The 20,555-nt window shown below is 46.9% G+C and overlaps 1 protein-coding gene across 3 annotated transcripts; it reads right to left on the reverse strand.

The window, feature by feature from the left end:
• Positions 1 to 2,508: 2,508 nt before the first annotated feature.
• CBX7 (chromobox 7) lies at positions 2,509 to 13,991 on the reverse strand. 3 transcript variants are annotated; one of them, XM_074901367.1, is made up of 7 exons: positions 13,740 to 13,991; positions 12,360 to 12,403; positions 8,300 to 8,365; positions 7,709 to 7,775; positions 6,767 to 7,106; positions 4,541 to 4,672; positions 2,509 to 4,054 (listed from the first exon to the last, which is right to left on the reverse strand). In XM_074901367.1, the coding sequence occupies exons 1-7, from the start codon at positions 13,806 to 13,808 to the stop codon at positions 4,020 to 4,022; spliced, it is 753 nt and encodes a 250-aa protein (XP_074757468.1). In that variant the 5' UTR covers positions 13,809 to 13,991; the 3' UTR covers positions 2,509 to 4,019. The 3 variants fall into 3 exon arrangements, with proteins under 3 accessions (XP_074757468.1, XP_074757467.1, XP_074757469.1); XM_074901366.1 differs by having other exon boundaries at positions 4,541 to 4,675; positions 13,740 to 13,990; XM_074901368.1 differs by lacking the exon at positions 2,509 to 4,054 and having other exon boundaries at positions 4,380 to 4,675; positions 13,740 to 13,989.
• Positions 13,992 to 20,555: the final 6,564 nt, after the last annotated feature.

Genomic DNA, 20,555 nt, shown 5'->3' on the forward strand with positions numbered 1-20,555 from the left:
GATGGCCCAATGCCTTTCTAGGCTGCAGGTAGGCAAGGGAGGAACAGAAGACTGGTAGATACCAATTAGCTTTAGAAAAGGAGGCTTTTGCACTTTCCCTACTTCAGAAAGCACAAACAATGCTTGAGAGGAGAGGACTGGATGGAGAGGTGGTGGTAGATTTAGCTTTGCTCAAACATATGGATGTGGCTGACAGCCCTCGCTGCTGTCTTCTGCACCCCAGCCTCTGTTGGGGCTACCACCAAAGGTCTTGCATGAGCTACCCTGCCTATTTTTTGACCCATGCAAGGCTTCTCTTCTCTATTCCAGTGAAACCATCAAACAGCACTAGCTGGCATACAGCAGGAAACGGTACTGGGGCCAAGGGGCCCCTGTGAGGTGAACAAACAATTTTATACATTCAGTCACAAAACACCAGAAGAACAATTCTGGACAGTTTCACAACACTAACAACAACAACAAAAAAAGAGCCATTCATTTCTCAGTAAGCTTCTTTTTTTCTGAGGCTCCAACACAAGCAAGGGTCAATTCACTAACAAAGTTGGGCTTATTTTGGCAAATGGAAGTGCTTTTGGGTGTTCTCACAGTAATATCCTGGACTTGATTGAAAAAGGGAAATAAAACCAACAAAAAACCACCTTGGTCTCACTTCACAAGCAGAAGGGCCCCCAGGCAAATGCAAGACAATAAGGAGCATGCAGGAGGTACAAGGCTACTTAATGCCACTTGCTTATGTGTTAAAACTTGCTGTTCCAAGGCATCAGTTGTATATCAGAGCAGTAACATCTAGTTTATAACCATCCAGAAACAGAGGCAGTTCTTTCCTTTTTTTTTTTTTTTGAACACAGTGTTAACAATAAAGGTTTTCCATTCTCATGAAGGCCCTCAGTTCTGTCATATATACAGCGAGTTCACTGTGAAAAGACCTATGACAAAAACTTCTGTCCCCCAAACGTGGCTGGTAAATTCTCACATGGAAATAGTTCTAAGAATGAGTATTAGAACAGCTCTTCTTTTGAGAAGTTTGTTTCTTGCATACAGTTCAGTAATTTCCACTGGCTGAAGTTTTTCTTGTTTATAGCCATGGAGCCAAAAGAGGTATGGGAGAGTTAGCCTGTTTCTATTCTCAGCTTGTGCTTCAAATAGAATTATTAAACTCAGCTTCAGCTGGATGCTATTCTGGCTCTTCTAATCAAATGGAATGCTTAACAAAGCTCCAAGCACAGCATCTGATTTTCACAGTATATTAGCCCAAGAGGTCTCAAAACAATTTTCAGATTTTGGGTTGAACTGGCAGGTAGACGGTATTGGGGAGAAGAGACAAGTAAACCCAGACAACCTCTCTTGCCTTCACAAGTAAAACCCCCATACACCTCTACACCCGCAGAAGCGGAATAAAGCTAATTTTAAAGTTCCTGAAGACCAGCTCTACCAAGGAAGTTTACAATGATATGTCACCAGACAGTATGGAATAGAGCCACATTTTAAAAAGATCAAGAGAAAAATCTTCTCAAAAAGATCTTCAAGATAAGCAAAAATTCATGAATGTCAAAAAAAAAGTCCACCCCAACACAGTAACTGCTTAGTTTCCTACCACAAACTCCTCCTCACACACACAAACCAAACCCACGCTTAACCCGATAAGGGTTAACTCCTCATTGACCTGTACACAAAGCAGCATGGTAGCCAGGTACTTTGTTCAAGCTTCATGTAGCGAGGTGATTAGTCACCAGCACAACTCAAGCTAGCTTGATCCAAAAAATGATTAAGATCTAAAGCTGTGGGTGGATCCTCTTTGAAAGACCACCACAGGTCTCTGAAAAGTCCACTGCAAGAGGAAGAAAAAAAATGCTTAAAGAGAAACGCCAAAACAAAACATGGCTAAGTCTCAGCTGGTGAGTGGAGAGAAAAGCAGAAGATGGAAATCCAGTTTATTAGGACAAGTTCTTTCCTGACACAGGATTGGTATTGCTTCCAATGTCAGCCGAAGCCAGGAACCTTAGTAAATAGGAAGGTTTTTGGTGTATTTGTACACTGAGATAAGACAGGACAAAGGCAGCAGTACCTGTATTAGCATAAAGAAACCAGATCCTATAAATGCCATGAAGATTTAGCAGGATGAGCTGAAGTTCAAGACTTTTTAAAAAGCTAAAATGTTATGCTTCTGCAACGTGACTACTTGATCTGCTACAACCCTCAAGAGTGGACTCAGCCATGTGGTGTGTCCACTGGCCACAAGAAGAGAGAGATGCAGCTATTCAGCACATTTGGCAGGTGTCTTGAAGAGGGGGCGCGTGTCTGACCCCACATCCTGCAAATAAGGGTGCAACTCCAAATACAGAAGCCTCGCTCTGGACACCCACGTTCGACAAACATCCTGAGCTTGTATGCTTACCTCATCAATTTGCCCTTGGTAGCTACTGCAAGCTTCTTTCCCACTCACTCTTCCTCCCACCACATAATTCCGCCCCCCCCCCCCCCCGGCCCCCGCTCCCCCCCCCAGCTTCCACTTCTCACCTTCTCAGATTTCTCCATAATAAAACTCCCACATCACTTCTTTGAGAGACAAAAGGTTTGTCCAGAAACTGATGATTTTCCCAGTGTTGCTGAAACTGCTGTGACACAGTGGAAGACACATCTGCTCAAACAGCTCTGAGATGGAAGGGAAAATGCTAAGTCTACACTGAGCTACCATATCCTATTTGAGGTAAAACCTGCTTTTAATAAGAACAGGGGGCAGTACAAGCACTTTGCAAAAAGTAGATGTTTGGAGGACAAGAAGCCCCAGAGCTCCAAAATTCTGCAGGCCAGCAGCCAAGCCCTTCAAAGGAACACACTGAGGATTTTGACAGGTGTCTTTACCTCAGAGCTCAGAAGGCTCTTAACTGCTTTTAGAATAAATACAGCAGATCAGAGATGCTTCAGGTGTGGTGGTGAGAGGAAACAAAGGATTTGAGGACAGTAATCACAACAGTAGCCAATGTCACCCTGGAGCACTCTGTCCTGCAGTCCCCACCATAGACTCTAGCTTACTTTTCTTGCTTTCCATAGGAAAAGGTCTATATTTAAAAATTTATTTAAATAAAATTTGCTTTAAAAAAAAAAGTAAGAGAACATGCATGTGCAAGAACAGATGCTATGCTAAATTACCAACTCAAAATACAGCAATTCTTCAGAAAACCTCAAAGTGTCACAGGCAGTCCAGCACAAGGCATTTTTAAGTGCAAGATCAGGCAGGGTCTATTGAAATGCAGACCGCTTTCCTTGGCAAAGATTTTTAAGCCTTCCATGGGGAAGTTCCCATCAGTAAAGTAGTACAGGATCACAGATACTGTGAGGAGACTGGAGTCACAGAAGAATATTACTCAGGCAGTACAATCCAAGAATTCTCATTGCTAAGAATTAAGAAAATTTTTCCCCTCCTCAAATCTAATACATGCCTTCCCCACATGTTGTTTACCTTGGATCTCTCAATGGGGGGGTTCCAAGAACAGAATTTGCTGCCAATCAAGGTCCATTTCTAGCTCAGTTCTGTCCAATTCCTGTGTCCTGGGCCTGTGCCAATATCTTGGATATCTTTGCAGTGCCAGGCAACGCTTCAGTTGTCCTATTAGCCCCTCCTCCCAGGGGAGAGGAGTAAATTTTCAATCAAGTTATTACAACAGATTCAGGGCAGCATTTGTTATTAATACTGAATTTGGCAAAGGGTAAAGACACCCCACTTTCCATAACGCATTCCTCAGACAGCAGAGCTGAGCCTGGAAATCCTGTTTAGCATATACAGAATGGTATGTCTCGACTGTGCTGGGTTTCTGAGCTTTTAATGAGGGCAAATTGAATTTATGTTGCCAATTTAGATTTCAGAGATGCATTTCAGTCTTTCTGCATGATCAGCAATCAAAGGGAGAAACCTCTGCTGTCTATACAGACTCATGCTGCAAAGTCTGACTTACCACAGACAGGCAAATACGGTTCTGAAGTCCTGACAGCACTGGAGAGAAAGTCTTAACAGGCTGGAGTTATCTACACAGGTAGGATCCATCGCCTCTCGGTGCTGCAGGAAGAGAGGGAGGAGGAAGGTGGGAAGAGTAATGCACAGAGAAGTATCTTTATCCAAGGGATATCAATTGCAGAACAAGGCGACAGGCTAGAGATCCAGCTCTCTTTCCACCTCCACATGCCCTCTCCCCACAAATGCAGCTGCCACCACTTAACAGGATAAAAGGTGAATTGTTCAGCTTGCTGCTTTCACATCTAGGAGGTGAGTCTTTGCCAGGGAAAGGGCTGTCAGTTTTTCAGATGGACAAAACAATGACAAACACACACCCCCTACACTGCCCTTTTTTGCGTATCTGAAAGGGGAAAAAGGAGAAGAGAGGAAAAAAAAAAAAAAAAAAAGGAAGGTCTCTGTAAACATTTTAAGGGGAGACATTCTGGATTTTTTTTTTTCTTCTTAAGGGATAAAATAACCTTTCCCTAGCCCCACCCTAAAAGCACTAGTTTTGGGGAGCACTGAAAACAGAGATTCAGAACTGCGCACTCCGGTCTCGGAAGAAGCCCTCAGCCACTTGTGCTTCTCTGAAAGTGACGGTAATGGAGTTTGCTGTGATGTCTGTCACTGTCACTTCGCTGGGGGGCACAGTGGGAATCCAAGGGAGACTGCCATCCACATCTGCTGCAGAAGGAGAGGCAGATAAGAGCATGTTAGTGAGAGAGAGAGGGTGAAGGAGAAGAAAAGAAGAAGAAGAACAGAGGGAAGGGAGGGATGGAAAAGAGGCCTCCTTTCTGACAAATGGTGGGTGAGATCAGCCTGTACTGAGTCTGCACATACAAGGCAAGAAAGACCATGGGCAAGCCCTCTCCTCAGAGGCTACGGGAAAATGGAGGATCACTGCACAATACAATAGGAAAAGATTAGCAAAGGTGTCCAGACATACACCAGCACCAGAGTAGCCTACAAAGAGGTCAAAAGACTCTGTCTGTAACACCATCCAGCTCATCTAACTATCCACAGTTCCCCAATACCTCTCACCCCACCTCAGTCCCTAATTTGGCTGTCAGGAAAGCACACTTATCCAGGTGTGAGCTCACCTGCTTGTAAATGTCCTACCCTGCTGAAAAGGAAAAATTCACCAACCCTTGTACATGCTCTTCAGATACTCCTATGGGAGTCAAAGGGACCCAAAATGGAGAGTCTTCCTTGTACTGCACCTGCAACGCAGCCTGGGTGCGATTCTCTCAAAAATCCATTAATACTTCTTCATGGAGAGGCTGTTCTCCTTTCTCATATCCTTCTTTTGCTCTCAGATAGCTCCATACAAGAAACCCAAGCATTCCTGCACTTTCTCACTGTAAGAATAATTATCATTCCCTTTGCCACCCAAAGACTCACTTCCACCCAGCCCATAAAGACAGCCACAAAAATAGAGAGGAAGAAAAACATACCCTGTCCCTGCCACTATAGCGGTACTATACACCTTGTTGTCCTAACCTGGGTAAGGAATGAGGGCACCTTAAGGTGTATTTCCTGGCCTTTGTCTGAAATACCTGGAGTGCCTACTTTCACCTCAGAAAGAGTTCAAGTCCCCCCATCCTCCCTCCAACAATAACTGGAATTTCATGTAGTCCATGCATCAAGGGGAGAACAAACCCAATTTTACATTTCTGTAGTGCCAATTCACTCTTACAGTCCCCAAGTGCTTTAGAGCCCAGAGCTTCGAGGGCTGGGGGGGGTGGTGGGGAACAGCTCCGCTCATTTGCACGTTGCCAGGACACAACACTGGGTTCCTCTGTGCTACCCATATTGCTGCCTCCCTGGCTTTTGGGCACTGTTTGAATCCCTGTCAGAAAGGAGGGGATAGCGTTGATTCCCAGAACACAGCCATCTCCCCAAAATCCTTCCTAATCCAGCCTGGCTAACAGCTACTCCTAACAAGGAGTAACAGGATTCCTTTAGCTACTACAAGCAGCACAAGCCCCAGTTTTCCACTCCTCAGGAAAGCTACGCCTTCAGAAGCTCTAATAATGCAGGGATAGAGTTTCCCTGGTAACTCAGAGCAATGCACACATCCCACAGCCCTCCTGCACAAGATGCTAGTATCACTCCCCAAAATGCCAAATGTGCTTGGACATCTCCCTTGCCTACACTCACACTACCTACTCAGTGGGATCATGCAGGAGTTACCATCCTTACTTCATCTCCCTCATCCCCCTCTCACATAGCTCTATAGCAAGAGACTCTGGAGGACATAGGGTGTGGAAAGGGAAGGAGGGGGAAGAGGAACGCATAATGGGTTCCTAACAGTATTCCTGTATGCTCCTCAGAGCAACACTGTGAGGGGAGTGCTGGTGTCCAAACTTGTCCACTGCCAGCCAAGCCCCTCGGGGCAGGGGAGCAGTCTGAGCATGTGTGGATATGTGGACTGTGGCACAGTTCATCACTATCACACCTGCACATCACCTCTGCTGAGAGGAAACTGTAAGAGGGGAGTAACTTGCAGTATCTCCCTCGTGTTTTCTAACACTGGGAGAGGTGTCACTGATATGACTAGAAAGAGGCAGCAGCACCAGAAAAGCAGATACATCAGTGCTATTAGCCAAACAAGAAAGGAACTTCCAGACAAAAGGGCCATGATGTGAGACAGAGAGAGCTGCTCTGAGGACCTGACCTAAACCACAATGTCAGGATGAGGCAAGCAAGGAGGAAACATGCAGAGCATCCTTTGCATGTCCCAGAACTTCACAACCAAGGGGTGTCTGGCCTTACCTTCTTTGCTGGTGTGCTGCATGGCTTCCCAGTCCTCAGGGCCCTGCCTGGCCTCTAGGCCCACTGCATCATTCAAGAAGAACTCATGTCTGCAGTTTCGGCTCTCCAGGCTCGCCATGCGGGGGAACTTCTTCCTTGATAGTCGCAGGTACTTCTGGTTTTTGCGTTGCTTTCGGAGGGAGAATGGCAGGACTGCTCCTCCAGTCTTCTCTGAGAACTCTGCCTGCCCTGGCTTACTCCCTGGCAGGCTGCTGTCTCCTCCTCCAAACCTCCGTGCAAGAGAGAAACAGAGCTTCTCCTTTCCCTTGTGGGCACTCCTCAAGTCCATGCCATACAGCCTCTGCCAAGACATCAACACAGCAAGGGTCAGAACAGAAATCTGATAATACAGCCAGGGCTCCCACCTGGAGTCAGGAAACTATTCTTTGTTCGGTCCCTGAATATCTAGATGAGCTAGGATAAGTTGTGCTGCTCCTACAACACTGTTTCTCTGACTTCTTCAACTGCCATCTAAGATCTTCCTAATATGTGCTTTCTAGGATTGGCTGCTTTGCTTGGCAACAGTTAAAGTGTGCTGGAACTTCACTTCCAAACAGTGGTTACCTTTAACATGATGGGAAGTCCAAGCACAACATGCAATTAAGAAACCACGCCAACCAGGTAACCTGCAACCACCCAAGCCCAAAACTGATAAAATCCTAGTTCAGAGAGCAAGAGCTGTTGTTGGTTGGTTTTTGTTTTGTTTTGTTTTCCTTTTTTAAAGACAAGTTATCTGGCTCTTCAGGTTAAAACTGTCTGCCTAACCACTGATTTTATGTTGTTGTGTTAGCTTGTTGCCTCCAATTTTGTCCATGCAATAGCAAATGGACAGTTTCCATCTCTCTGTGAGCAGAGGAGCAGTGCAGCAGCTAACGAGTTCGAAATAGAAGAGCAAGAGGCTACCTGCAGTAGGAGGCGCTTTGGTTTGGGGCCTCTTTTCCTGTACCCCGATGCACGGTCTCTCTCTTCCCTGTGAAAGAAGAACACAAATCAAACCGAGTACTAAATACCACAGCACAAAGCCTAGTTGGAACTTCTACCTTTCACAGTACAGCTCCCTCATTTCCTTCATTAAAACCCAATGGTGACCAGCATGGGCTTGGAAAACTTCCCAGAATTGCTTCTTGTAGGAGTGAAAGCCTTGCAATAAGGGCATTTCTTTGACTTAGTTGCTCAAGGATAGGTTAGTGAAACTTATCACCTTACATGACTCCAGTCCAGCCCTGGACCTGATTAATACCTGAGAATGATTGCTCTTTGGCTCAATGCTGCTCGTTCTTGGCCTCATTTCCTGAACAGTGCCAATCAAAGCTGCTTTAACCCTGTCTTGCCCACCTCAGCCAACACCAGGATAGAGAGATCAAGCAGGATTCATTGTTACACATCTCATCTTTGATTGGAGTAGGGACAACAAGGGCGCTTTATGCACACTGTGAAATAAAGACACTATCTCCTTTTCCTGTGTCCAGAGAGAGAAAGAACATGCATCCTTACTTTTCTTCATAAGCCACTACCAGGCGAGGGTCCAAGATATGATCCTCTGGCTCCCATGTGCTGTATCTGAAGAAAAACATAAGGAATATAAAGTAAACAATACTTTAATGAAATGTTCTCTCTGCAGGCCTGCTACCCATGTGCTGTGGCCCTGGATACTGTCTTCACAAGGGTCGGTGGGGCCTGCCACAACATTGTGAGAACTCTGAGGAATCCCAGCCATTGCCTCCCAGACTTCCTGCAGACACTCCCCTTCCCAAAACAGGCAGGGCCAAGCGTCAAACAGCTCTTTGTAGAACAGAGAAGACTTTTCTCCCCAGGGCCCCCTCCATGCTGTTTGCAAAGCCTGTGAAGACACTTGGATTTTAAGTCAATGCCTAAACAGGCTTCATCTGCAGCGCTCCCTCAAATCCAACAGACCCCCATGGAACCTTGAGACGTGATCTGATACAGCTTTCTGAAAAATAGGTCTCTCTTAATTTAGAGAGCTCAAAGAGTAAGTATGCTTTCTCACCTGCATTATTAATTACCTCTAATCACTGAAGCCAAAAGTATTCATTTAAGAAGAGTAATTTTTCTCCACTGGTGCCATTCAACTAAACATGTTTAGACCTGGGCCCTGAGGCAAGTTGATGGCGACTTTTCAACTATTCCTCTTCTTGCTCGACTCCCCCTGCAGGTTATTTCTATCTAGCAGAGGTCATCAGTATTTCTGTACTGGCGCAGGACAAACCCATCTGCATTGTGGTCAGGGCTATCAAAACTACTCAAAATCAGCTCGATGCTCTGAAAGTAGCCTGTGAACAGTGTCACTCACTACTCCACCTCCCTCCTCGATTGACAGACAGCTGTGACAGGAGTCAGATGCACAGGAAAGGACTGAACCCACCCAGCAGGCAATGCCAAAACAGGTTCCCAAAGGGCACAGCTTTACTTAATAGCAGGGAGAAGCAGGCAAAAACTCCCATTGTGGAAGGTGAAAGGATCACAAGGTAGTCCTCATGGGATGTTTGCTTCTAAAGGGTCACGTTTGCCCAGAAAAGGCATGTCTCTACCATACAAACTCAAAGGCAAGAAAGCAAGTCTGAAACCCCAGATGCCTCATAACATTAATTTTCCTGGAATGTGAGGTCCAGGGCCTGAAGGCAGAGCCCCTCCCAACTCCCTGGGAGGAAGGCCAGAGAGGAGCCACATGCAGGTGGGCAAGGGTGCATTTGTATCAGTGCCTTTAAACAGGGGGGAAGCATTTTAGGATGTTTACATTTCTGGATGAAGCACAGGCTGCACATGAGGGCATGTGATACATGCATATATGTACACAGGGGAGGTGGTTTGGAAATGCTTTCCCATTTTATCTCTCCATTAGATAGAAGAAGGGTACTGAAATATAGGAGCATTCCTGGAAAATGGATCTAGAAATGAAAGTACAATTCTTTTACAAAAGGGAGAAACAAAAATATGAAATTCAGATATCCCGAAGTGCACTGTACATCAGAGAGTTAAGAACAGACAAGTCTTCAAAACCAGCTGATCCCCTGCTCCTTCCCTCCTTTGCTTAAGCCTCCTGCAGCAACCTGACTGTGAGCTGTCAAAGCCAAGATCCTGTTTGAACAGAGGAAGGTTTCCTCCCAGCTGCAGGGATTCTGGCATTCATTCTACAAATTTAAGAAAAATAATAACACAATGGGGGAAAAAAGACATTGGATTGCTTTTCATGGGCAGGAGAAGAAAAGGGATTTGCTTTTAAAAAAAACCTGATGGGTGTTCCCTTTTTCTCTGCAGCTCAGTTTCTGGCTTCGCTGCAGTGGCAAAACACTGCATATAAAAAACCCCATGGTTCAGTTTGTCACGCGCATGCGCACACACACACGCGCACAGAGCTATATATATGGGTACACGCAGCCCAGGCTGCAGTAGAATTGCAGAGAGCAAGCACTCTGGAAAACATAGATCATATGATCTTCCTTTGCCCTCCTTCTACTCCTCCTCTTCTCCCTCCCCTCTTAACTCCAACCCAAGTTGTAAACAAGCTTGTAGCTAGAATCAGATTGTAGCTCCTCCATTCCCTGACTCCAGCAGTAGAATCCAGAAATCTGAGGTGCAGTGCATTAACAGTATTTATTAATCAATAAAATATCAATTATATGGGAAAGCAGTAAACTACTGACCTATCCTTATTCCCTTCCATGAAGCCTCCAACAGAAAGGATGGGATAACTGGTACAGAGATTAGAAAGAGCAGTGCAACAAGGCTGGGGAGGGGAAAGAAGTGAAACACAATGTGGGATGAGGAAATGGAATACGTTGGAAGACAAAGATGCAGACAGCTTCTGGTGTTGCGTGCCATCGCAGGCATATGTATGTTTAGAAACAAGGAACAGAGACTGCTAGCAGGATGTAAGGGACTTCAGTGCTCAAAGCATCTTGGTTTTAAGCAACTCAAACCACTGCGTGAACAGTTAAAATGGAGGGTAGAACAAAAGAAAATCAGTGCTCTTCAGATTTGGAGTTTGGGGGAAGAGGAAAGGTGTTTGGGCATGTGACAGCATCAAAAGAAGGGAACCTTGATGTCCCCTCGCTCCCTGGGCACAAGGGTGTGCTTTTAACTCCCCAAAGAGGGTTTCTGACTCCCCCAGAGTTCCAAGGTGCAGGGCAAGGAAAGGCACCAATAAGAATAAGCGCTGCTCTTTCCAAGGAAACATTATGCCATGTCTCAGCCCACCTTCTTTGCAAGTGACTTTATAAGAGAAGGACCTCAATGCATTTGTTGAAAAGAGAATGGATAAACATCAGTATACTGGCCAAAAGGGGATGGAGCCTCGCAGACCACCAATGCATTTCCCAACCTCAGCCAGCAATTAAATTAGGTTTGGCTACTCAGAAGGCTGAAGCAGTCCAAAAACTGACCCACACTATATGGCAACTGGTGCTTGTCAACAAGTGCACAAGATCACACTTTGCCAGCTGAACTTAGAGTCAAGAACAATGTCACTCTCTCACCACTAGCAGGGAGGGGAAGCTGCATATATTCACACATGCCCTGTAAGCACAAGGACTGGGCATGAAGGAACACATTTCTACTTCTTGGACACGAGGACCATCCTAGTGGGTCCTGCATTGCCACTGCAAGGATGAACGTGTACAAGCAGCCCCTTTTGCTTAGCAACACACAGAGCAACGGCATGTGTAATGTAGTTGTACCCATGCACATTGTGTATGTACACACACAGTTACAAACAGAAAAGCAAAGACAGGGCCCCACAGGGCTTGTCCAGGAGGCTTTTCTACTAGACTGCTAGCCAATATAGTAATATTCTCCAGTTACCTAGTCCTTTTAATCTCAAAGCATTTTACAGACTATTTAGGCAAAGAGCAATCACTCTTCTCCAGAGGCAGCTGCATTTTAATGAGAAGTATCTGTAATCAGTGCACAGTAACGCTGAAAATTTTTTTTTTCCCTTTTTGCAACATAGTAACCAAAGCAAAAGCAGAAAAGACACTCAAAATAACAGAAGGTTTCAGGACAAGGAAATGAAGGATAGAGGTAATTTTAAAGGGACAAAGATCACCTGCATTTGGCTACAATCAATAAATCTGAAACATTGCCCCTTTCCATTTGTGAACTGCAGAGGGGAAGCAGTGGGACAAGAAGCCAAGACCATCAACTTGTTTTCTATTTTAAAAGACTGCTTATAGCTCTAAAAATAAAGTGGGGTCCTCTTGGTGCTGAATCAGAAAAGCAGTAGCCATTCCAAGTTCAGAAGAACCAGAGTTCCCTGTTGAACTCATAATGATTTTAAAAACACTGGTATCTAGAAAGCACTCAATGAAATCTTTCAGTGGTGGCAAAAAGGTCAGAATAGACTGGCACAGAGTTTGTATCCCTCAGCTGCCAGTCTGGAAGTAAGATTTGGTTTTGATTTGTGGCTTCTTGGTTTTGTTTATCTTTATTGGAATGAGGCACAAGAGATTACCTGTTAAGAATGAGATGCTCAGTTGAAGAGATACAGTGTAAGCTATTGCCAAATATTAAAGAAAAAGACAAGTAAAACACAACTTACTTTGGGGGCCATCCTTTCCACTTCACCAGGTATTCTACTTTACCCTAAAGATGGAAAAAGGAAGAAAAAAAACAGGTGAACTCTACAACCACATACGAGCTACAGTAAGAGATGCAACCAGTCAACAGGACTAAATTCTGCAACTGAAAAGCTCATTTCCCATCAGTTTATTTTCAAAATAAAGTCACCTCCTGATTCAGCTACACTTGGTATACCGTTTTCCCCAGAAAATGGGCACACAGGGGTATTCAGGCATGCTTGAACTGCCATCAGCTTGGGATCATACCCTTGCAGAAGCCTTGCAGGCAGAACCCCAGAAGCCAACCAGACAGCAAAACTGCAACCATTCCTGCATTAACAGGCAATCCTACAAGAATTCAGCATATCTAAATGCAAGAGGGAGATGTGTGCCAGGAGCAAGTGTCAGAGGAATTGTTTTTAAGAAAAGAGAGGAAATACAGTATTTCAGAACCTGTGAAGCATCTCTTTGACATGTTACCTTCCAGTTGCTACATGCTTTACTCAAACACTCTTCCATCCATCAGAGTCACTCAACCTTTTGACCCAAGCAAACAGCAGCTCACAGCTGAAGTTCGGAGTTATCCCTTTATTTAATCACTCTAAGTACAAGATTTAAACAGAAAAAAAGAAAAAAAGGCAAAAAAGAGTGTAGTGATTGGAAACCATGTTCACAGGCTCCATGAGCAGCTATTAAAATCTTTAATATTATATTGAGGGGCTTGTTAAGCACTTCCCAAGGCATGGCAGAGGCCTTCACGTGTGCAGGATGTCCCCCCCTCGAAGTGCCACTACCGCAGCTGCAGACACGTTTACACAAGAGCGCGACAAGCAGAGCGCTAGCGCTTGGGTCCCGCCTGAGCCGGAGAACCGGTTTCGTTTTCCTCACGGGGGGCTCACCAGCCTCCCAGTGTCGTGTTTGAGAGCGGTGCCCCCTAAGGAACTTTCCGCCGGAAGATCTCCACGCACTGCGTGCTTACGGGTTAGACCTCGTAAACCCCCCGTGGGGATGGCGAGCGTTTCCACGGCTGGGGAAACCGAGTCACTAAATCCTTCCAAACCCCCTCTTGATTCGGGCTGTCCGGTTTGGTGGCGCCGGCGCTGACCGTGCGTAAGCTGCAACCCCGATCGGTGACACACCCCCCTCTTCCTCCCGGGCTGCCCCAGAACCCCCCCACCTCAGGAGCAACTCCCGCCAACACGCGCGTCCGCCGGCTCCGCAGGCAGGTGCCGGTGCGGGGGCCCCGGAGGGCAGAAGGCAGGGCGGCCGCGGCGCTTGTGCGAAACGGGACGGGGGGGGTGTCCCGGGGCGCGCGCGCCCCCCCCCGCCCCGGGGGCCCGCCCCGCCCCGCCGCAGCCCACCTTCCGCACGCGCTTCTTGCGGATGCTCTCCACCGCGAACACCTGCTCCCCGATGGCCGACAGCTCCATGCAGCGGCCGGGACAGCGGCGCTGGCGCCCGCCACCGGCGGCCCCGCACCGGAGAGCCGGCTGTGGCGAGGCGGGCGGGGCTGCCTCCCGCGGCGGCGGCGGCGGCGAGACTGGCCCGGCGGCGGCCGCTCCCCGCTGGCGGCCGTTCGTTGCCCGGTTGGCGGCGGCCGTTCCCCGCCGCTCCCCCTCACACGCCCCCTCGCGCGCGGCCGCGCCCCCTCCCCTCCCCCCGCCCCGCTGTAGAACCTGCGCAACGTTTTCCCCGGCGCGCGCGCGAGGGCGGGGCGGAGGCGGCGGCGGCGGCGGCGGCGGCGGCGGGGGGGGCGCGGCCTGGGCGGGAACCGCCTGAGGGGCCGCTCCCGCCGCCCCGCCTCAGCCCCCCTTCCCCGCCGCCGCCCTCCGCCTCACCCCGCGGCCTGCACCCGGCCTCGCACCCCTTTTCCTGGTGGAACGGGCCGTCGGCTCCCCGCGCCCCGGCGCTTGCGGCGGGAGCGCCCTGAGGAGCCTCCGCCCGCCGCCGGAACGGTCCCCGGCCGCCGCAGAACGGCCGCATCTACCCGTGTTTTCCACAGGAGCGGCCCTCGGCGGCCGCGTGTCCGCGGCGGCGGGCGGGAACACAGCGGGTGACACAGCGCGGAGGCAGCAGAGGCAGGCGGCACCCGCCGCCGCGGGAAGAAACCCGGTGTGGCTCGTCTGTCCAGGCACACGCGTCAGGTGTCTCATCGCGGAGCGCTGGGAGATTTTATGGACGTAGCACACACGTAGCTATCTGACATCTTGGAACGGGCAGGACCTGAGGCCACTCTTCAGGGTGGCCACGGCTTTTTTGGGCAGGACACGAGAAAATAGGAACATCGCGAGTTGGTATTCAGCACCGCGGTGTCCGCGCTCCTTTGCGCACTGATCTGCTACGCAGAAATGTGCTTTTGCTTTCCGACCGCTGCATTAAATGACAGATTATTTTTTTAAAGTCACGTCGGACATTTTTTCATCACAGCAGGGACTTATTTCTACATGTGCAGCTACCTTTCCTCCCACAAGTGTGCTCAGCTGCTCCTCCACTGTGACTGCATGTTGCTGGGTGCTGTTTGTATGCAAACAGTTTGACACGGGATGAACCTTACCGTACAAACGGCAAATGCTATACAAAAGGAAGGCTACAACCAGAGCGAGTTAATGTTAGTCATTTAGTTTCAAAGCGTTCATTTTCACACAACAGACCCAATCCAGACCTGTGGATGCAGTAAGTGCCAGGGTTATTCTTGCTGCAGCCACTGAAGAATTCGAAGTTCACTGTCAGGAATTGTGACCCAGTGGGCTAACCATTAAGCAGACCTAGCAGCTTATAACATGGTTTTGGTTCGTAACAGCATAGCCGTTGAGTATTCAAGGATTTTGTACTGTATTGCAAAATAATAATAATAAAGCTTTGATTTTTCTTTTTAATCCTTCCCTTCTCATATTATGCTTCTATGTTTTAGAAGAAATATGGAAAAATATTTAAGATTAAATTTACTTTGTTTCTCAAAGTTGAGACCTTCAGAAAAAGTAGAGACAACGATCTAAACATTTCTCTGAATTGGAGCAGACTATTTGCCATTCCTTTCCTTGCATTTGAATCCAATAACTGCGGTGCTAAACTGGAAAGTGGAAGAAACTGCGCTCCAATGGCCATCTTGGGGTAAAATAAAATAAATAAATCCCACAGTCACAACAAACTTGCAGAGAAATCCATTGTTGATAAACTGTTGCGCTTCTTAGTATAGGATACTTACAATCTGCTATGTGTCTTTTAAAGGTCAAGAATTTATATATATATTTCAAAATTAAAGAAACTTTGTTTATTAATACTAAAGGAGTTCTCAGAGCAAATCCTGCATTTTGATCGCAAGCTATAATATTCTTCTTATAAATGACGGTATACAACCAGAATCCACATGCTCGATACTGTCAGTATAATTTCTGTATGATTATTCCCTTTCTTTCTGCTTTTCCATTTTTTCACACCAGCAACTGACCCAAGTGAGGTTTAAGTGGTATTTGCATCAGTTATGTCACAGCTCTCAAAAAAGCACTCCTTTGCCTGGAAGGATGAGTGGTGAAATCTGTCCACAAGATGACACCAGCATGCAGCAAATTTCCAGGCAAATCCCACGACACAACAAAACTATGTATTCCTTGTTCTCAGGGGGATTTTTCCATGCACATCTTCCTTCCTTCACAGGGACTTTATTTGCTCGTGCTGTTGTCCTGGCTGCAGTGAAACCTGTGTGAGTCAGGGCTGCCACAGTGACAATTCTCCCCTGGTTCTTCCAGTGCCTTCAGTACCAGAACAGCTTGTGCCTCAATTTACTTTTCAGAAAATGCTACTAAGTGCCTCACCATAGTCTGGACAGTTTTTTGCAGAGCTTGGGGGGGTTTTCTTGAAACACTTTGGACAATAATGTTACTTTTTAAAGCTGTTACCATAGTTGCTTTTCATTCTACTAATGGTTATACGTAATTTAAGTAGGGTGTTTTTTCAGTGGTGGTTTTTTGGGTTTTTTTGTTGGGGTTTTTTGGGGGGTTTTTTTGTTGTTTTGTTCTTTTTTTTTTTGACAACCAAGACCTGAACTCTAAAGAGGAAGAGCAAGAATGTCTCCCTTCCACCCAATCCCAAATTCTGAATTACAGTTAAGTGAATGTTACTAAGCCATTTATAGGGACTAGAAATAATTAAGACAAACAATTTAAGTGACCAGGATCTTCAGATCTTACAGCCTGTTTTAGCAGTACTTTAAAAGCCATTACATGATAAAAGATCTTTCCTAAAGTGTATCAAGAACTAGATTACAGAGATCTTTATTGGAGTTGTTCTTGTTACCACTAATTGTACAGTTGCACTAATAGGTAGCAGTGAACTCAGTGTGCAGAAAACCAAAGCAAATGTTGAACCTTCCTTAGCACAAATTCAGAGACCCAGATCCAAGGAGCCTTTAATCAAAATTCCAATTAACTTCAAAGAGTTTTACTTGAGTAAAAATTGCAAGCAGAATCTAGTACAGAAAAATTACCATTTTAATTGCTACTAGCCTGATTAAGCAATTCAGCTTCTAGTTCATACAAACGCTTATACTGACACTAAAAATTTATTAATGGTCATTTATATTCTACAAAGCCTAATCCTGCCAAAGACTGGTGTTTGGTTTTTGCCCTAGAAGGCTGCAACGAAGATCAGCATAGCTTCCAAACACCCCAGCACATCCCTGAAGAAATGCTGGTTGATGAAGCTTCAAGGGACGACCTTGCAGCAGAGGCAAGCCTTGGCATCCCAGGAGCATGGTGCTGCCACGACTCTGTAAAGTCACAGGAGCTGGCAGCCATGAGGAGCCATAATGCTGATGCCATTTGCAACGTATATCACTGACTCAGTGAGTGAACTGGCCTCTCTCTCTGCCGTGCTGTATGTTTATCAGTAGATGGCACTCATCATGCTGCTCTGCAAGTGCAGGTCCATTTTATGGTTCTGGTATGTGGCCTTGTAACACATCACAGAAATAAAAGGACAGTGAACGGGCATGGTGAGTGCTTCTCTGGCCCAGGAGAGCAGCCCACTCAGACCCCTGAGCGAGCTCAGCAAGTGGAGTGGGCTGGGGCACAGGCAGGATCACGGGGTGTCAGTGCTGTTAAGCCCAAAGGCATCAGAAAAACAGGCATGCCTGCATCAGTCAATACTTTTAGTTTCTTAAAACGCATGGAAAGAATGCAGCTGCCCTCTGCTGTCAACTGGCAGCTCCTCAGTTTACTCGGAGCCCTTGCAACAGCAGCCAGCAAACAATGTGACAATGCGTTTAAAGCCACACTTGCTGTGCATTCCTCACCTGGCTCTGATCCTCTCCCGGCACAGGATGGATGGCCAGCGAACCACAGCCCCAGTGCACAGTCGTGCTCTGCCTCCAGGGGTTACACAACACATACAAGGAAAACAAACAGGTAAGTCTCCTTGCCTTGGCCAAAGGAGCTAGTCCTAGGGGATAGAAGAAAGATCACCTGACCCAAGCTTAAGTCCTTCTGAGAGCTCTGGTTAGAGTTTGCCATGAAGAAAAATTCCTCCTATGGGTTCAGTGTCACTTCACTTCCCCTCTTAGCCCCTTTTTGTCCAGCATGGAGTTTCTCCACCCCTCACAAGGCACAAATGACAGTTGTCTACTTCAACCTTTCAACCTCTTTAAATCAGAGCACCCAGCATTTCATTGTGGCCATCCTTGGGCATAGATCTGAGGCACCTAGAGTACCATCTAAGTGGAATGGTAAGCACTGAATCCCAGACTGTGATCCTCTAAAGACTGCACAGCTGGCACTTGTCCCTTAGTGTCACCTCAACTTGGTGGGCAGCTCAGTTTTCCTCTCCACTTTGGCTCAGACCAGGGTGTAACTGGGATCCACCAGGTGTTTCTTGCCAGTCTTCCCAGAAAAAGGTCAGTGCAGAAAGCAGCAGCTACCATTTTTATTTGAAAATGCTGCTGGAAGAGAACTTGTTTTCTTACCTGTGAAACAATAGCTCAACAGTCATAGCACACACCTGGCAGTGCTGGTGATCAAGATCCAGTCCCTCCTCTGTATTCAGGGCCATGAAAACCCATCTTCTGGGAGGCTGCCCAAACCACCAGGTTATTTTGTATCTCAGGAGCAAGGGGAGCACATATTCACCCACTTAAGTTGCCTCATTCGGTGCAAGATGAATTCAGAGTTCAGCGGGCCAGGGAACAGGTGTGACACATCTCACCTTCATGGTCATTTTCCTAGGCAAGAGGAGATCTGTGTCCCAATCCCCGACTGAGTGTACATGTTATCCAGTGCCCAACTCAGAGCGAAATACCTAAACAGGTCCTAGTGAAGGTGCTGAACCACTGAGCTCCACTTTCCAGGATAAACACTTAGCTAGGGAGCAGTCTTCCCTCCCTCTGGGCTGCTTGGACTACTGAGTACTTCTGTGTCACAGCAAGAGTGACATACGCTGGTTTGGCATACGAAGTATGCAATTCAGATACATTCCTCTACAGAAACTCTAGTAGGATTTTCAGTGCTCTGAAGCCTAGACTCGAAGTGTGGGTGGGCAAGGGAAAATAAGTGCTTTTGTGGTTTGTGTTTCTTTTTTTCTAAATATGTGGTTTCAATGAAATTGAGTTTTGTTGTTCCAATTAATTTGAGCTTTGTTGTTTTAGTGAAAGCCAGCCCATCTGTGGACATATGATATGTCTTTGAAAAGCCTTGGTTCCCACATGCTCTATAGAAACTTCTTCAGCTGTTCATTGCCTAAAATTTCCAAAGACTCCCACTCCATGTATGTTCCTCCCACGGCACCTCCTGCCCGTAGAGCATCCAGGCCTAAAAATGTTTCCTTTCACAGACGACTATTTGCATGTGAGACTGTGTGTGGCCCTTGTTCCTTCCACTGTGAAGGGGACAGAGTTGCAGTGCTCACTTTCTTCATGTCTAAAGCCCCCTGAAAATTTTGAAAGACTTAAAAACCAAGTATGGGGCCAGAGAGTCTTCCACACTTGGCTGAGGGTTTGGCATCTGTGCAGGCCATGATGTGATTGGCATTTGTGTTCAGATCTCCTGCTTCAGTGCCAGAAGCAGGCAACCAACCTTCGAGGCAGGACACATCGGGGTTATACCCTTGGGATGTGGAAGCTAGGAGGTGCTCTTCATCCTTATTACAGACATACAATATTAAAACATGTCCTGCCGTGCCAGGCCAGGCAGAGTAGAGCAGACTAGGCTGGTGGAAAGAGTGCATTACAGTGCCTCCAGGCTGAGGAGAACACTTAGCTTGGAGCCATTTTCCGGGAGAGGGCTCTAGCCACACAGCTACTATTTACATGCACCCTACACTCTGCGCCAGCACCTTTACAAGAGGCCTCTGTTCTGGTGGGTGCCTGACCTGAGATCATGATAGAGAAGGTAAATGGAGGAGGACAAGGAATGCACAGCCCAAACTCCTAAACTCCAGGGAGAGATTAAGCTTTCACATGTTTTCTGTCTTCTGCCTTGAGGCAGCTCCTTGTCCTGGGCAATAGTTTGCCCCTTGGGGTGCCTCTTTATATCAGCAGAGGCCAGAAACCTGAGTGCAGTCCTGGGAGGCACCTCATTACCTCAGCGTCTTGCTCTCCATGTCTGAGAAGGCAGTCATTGCCACCAGCACCAAGCTTGCTCTTTGTGTAGAGCATTTGTTCTCTTTCTTGTCAATGATTTCCTTTGTAAAAACAAAGCACCAGCTGGTTTCTTCCTGAGTCTTTTAGGCCCTTTAGAGCTATTCCTGATCCCTGTGCCTGACCACTGCTATCCTCACCATTCAAATAGAACCCAACTTCTGCCTTCTAAAAATGGGAGTTCACGACTTGTCACTCAATAGGGTCCTTTTGATGCACATGGAACAAGCTGGTGAGTCACAGAAGGAGGGTGCAACACTGCAGCGTGTCACCTCTCTGCCCTGTCCCTTGGAATCAGTATTTCCCGAAGTGATGCAGAGAGAGGAGTTACTCTAATTTGTTGCTCTACTGCTGTTGACTTGTCTTGTGTATCTGAACTTGGCAAAAAGTTACTCTGTGACTTGTCCACAGAACAGGACTAGTATTACCTGCTGCCTAGCAGCTGGGTTGCAAGGACTGAATAAGTAATTTCTGAAGCACTGGGAGAGGGACAAAAGGCATTAGAGAGAAATTAAGTGCCCTAAGGAAGCCTTCACAACCACATTTGCCTGAT

This window comes from Athene noctua, chromosome 3, assembly GCF_965140245.1.
Source record: "Athene noctua chromosome 3, bAthNoc1.hap1.1, whole genome shotgun sequence".
In the NCBI taxonomy this organism is placed as follows: domain Eukaryota; kingdom Metazoa; phylum Chordata; class Aves; order Strigiformes; family Strigidae; genus Athene; species Athene noctua.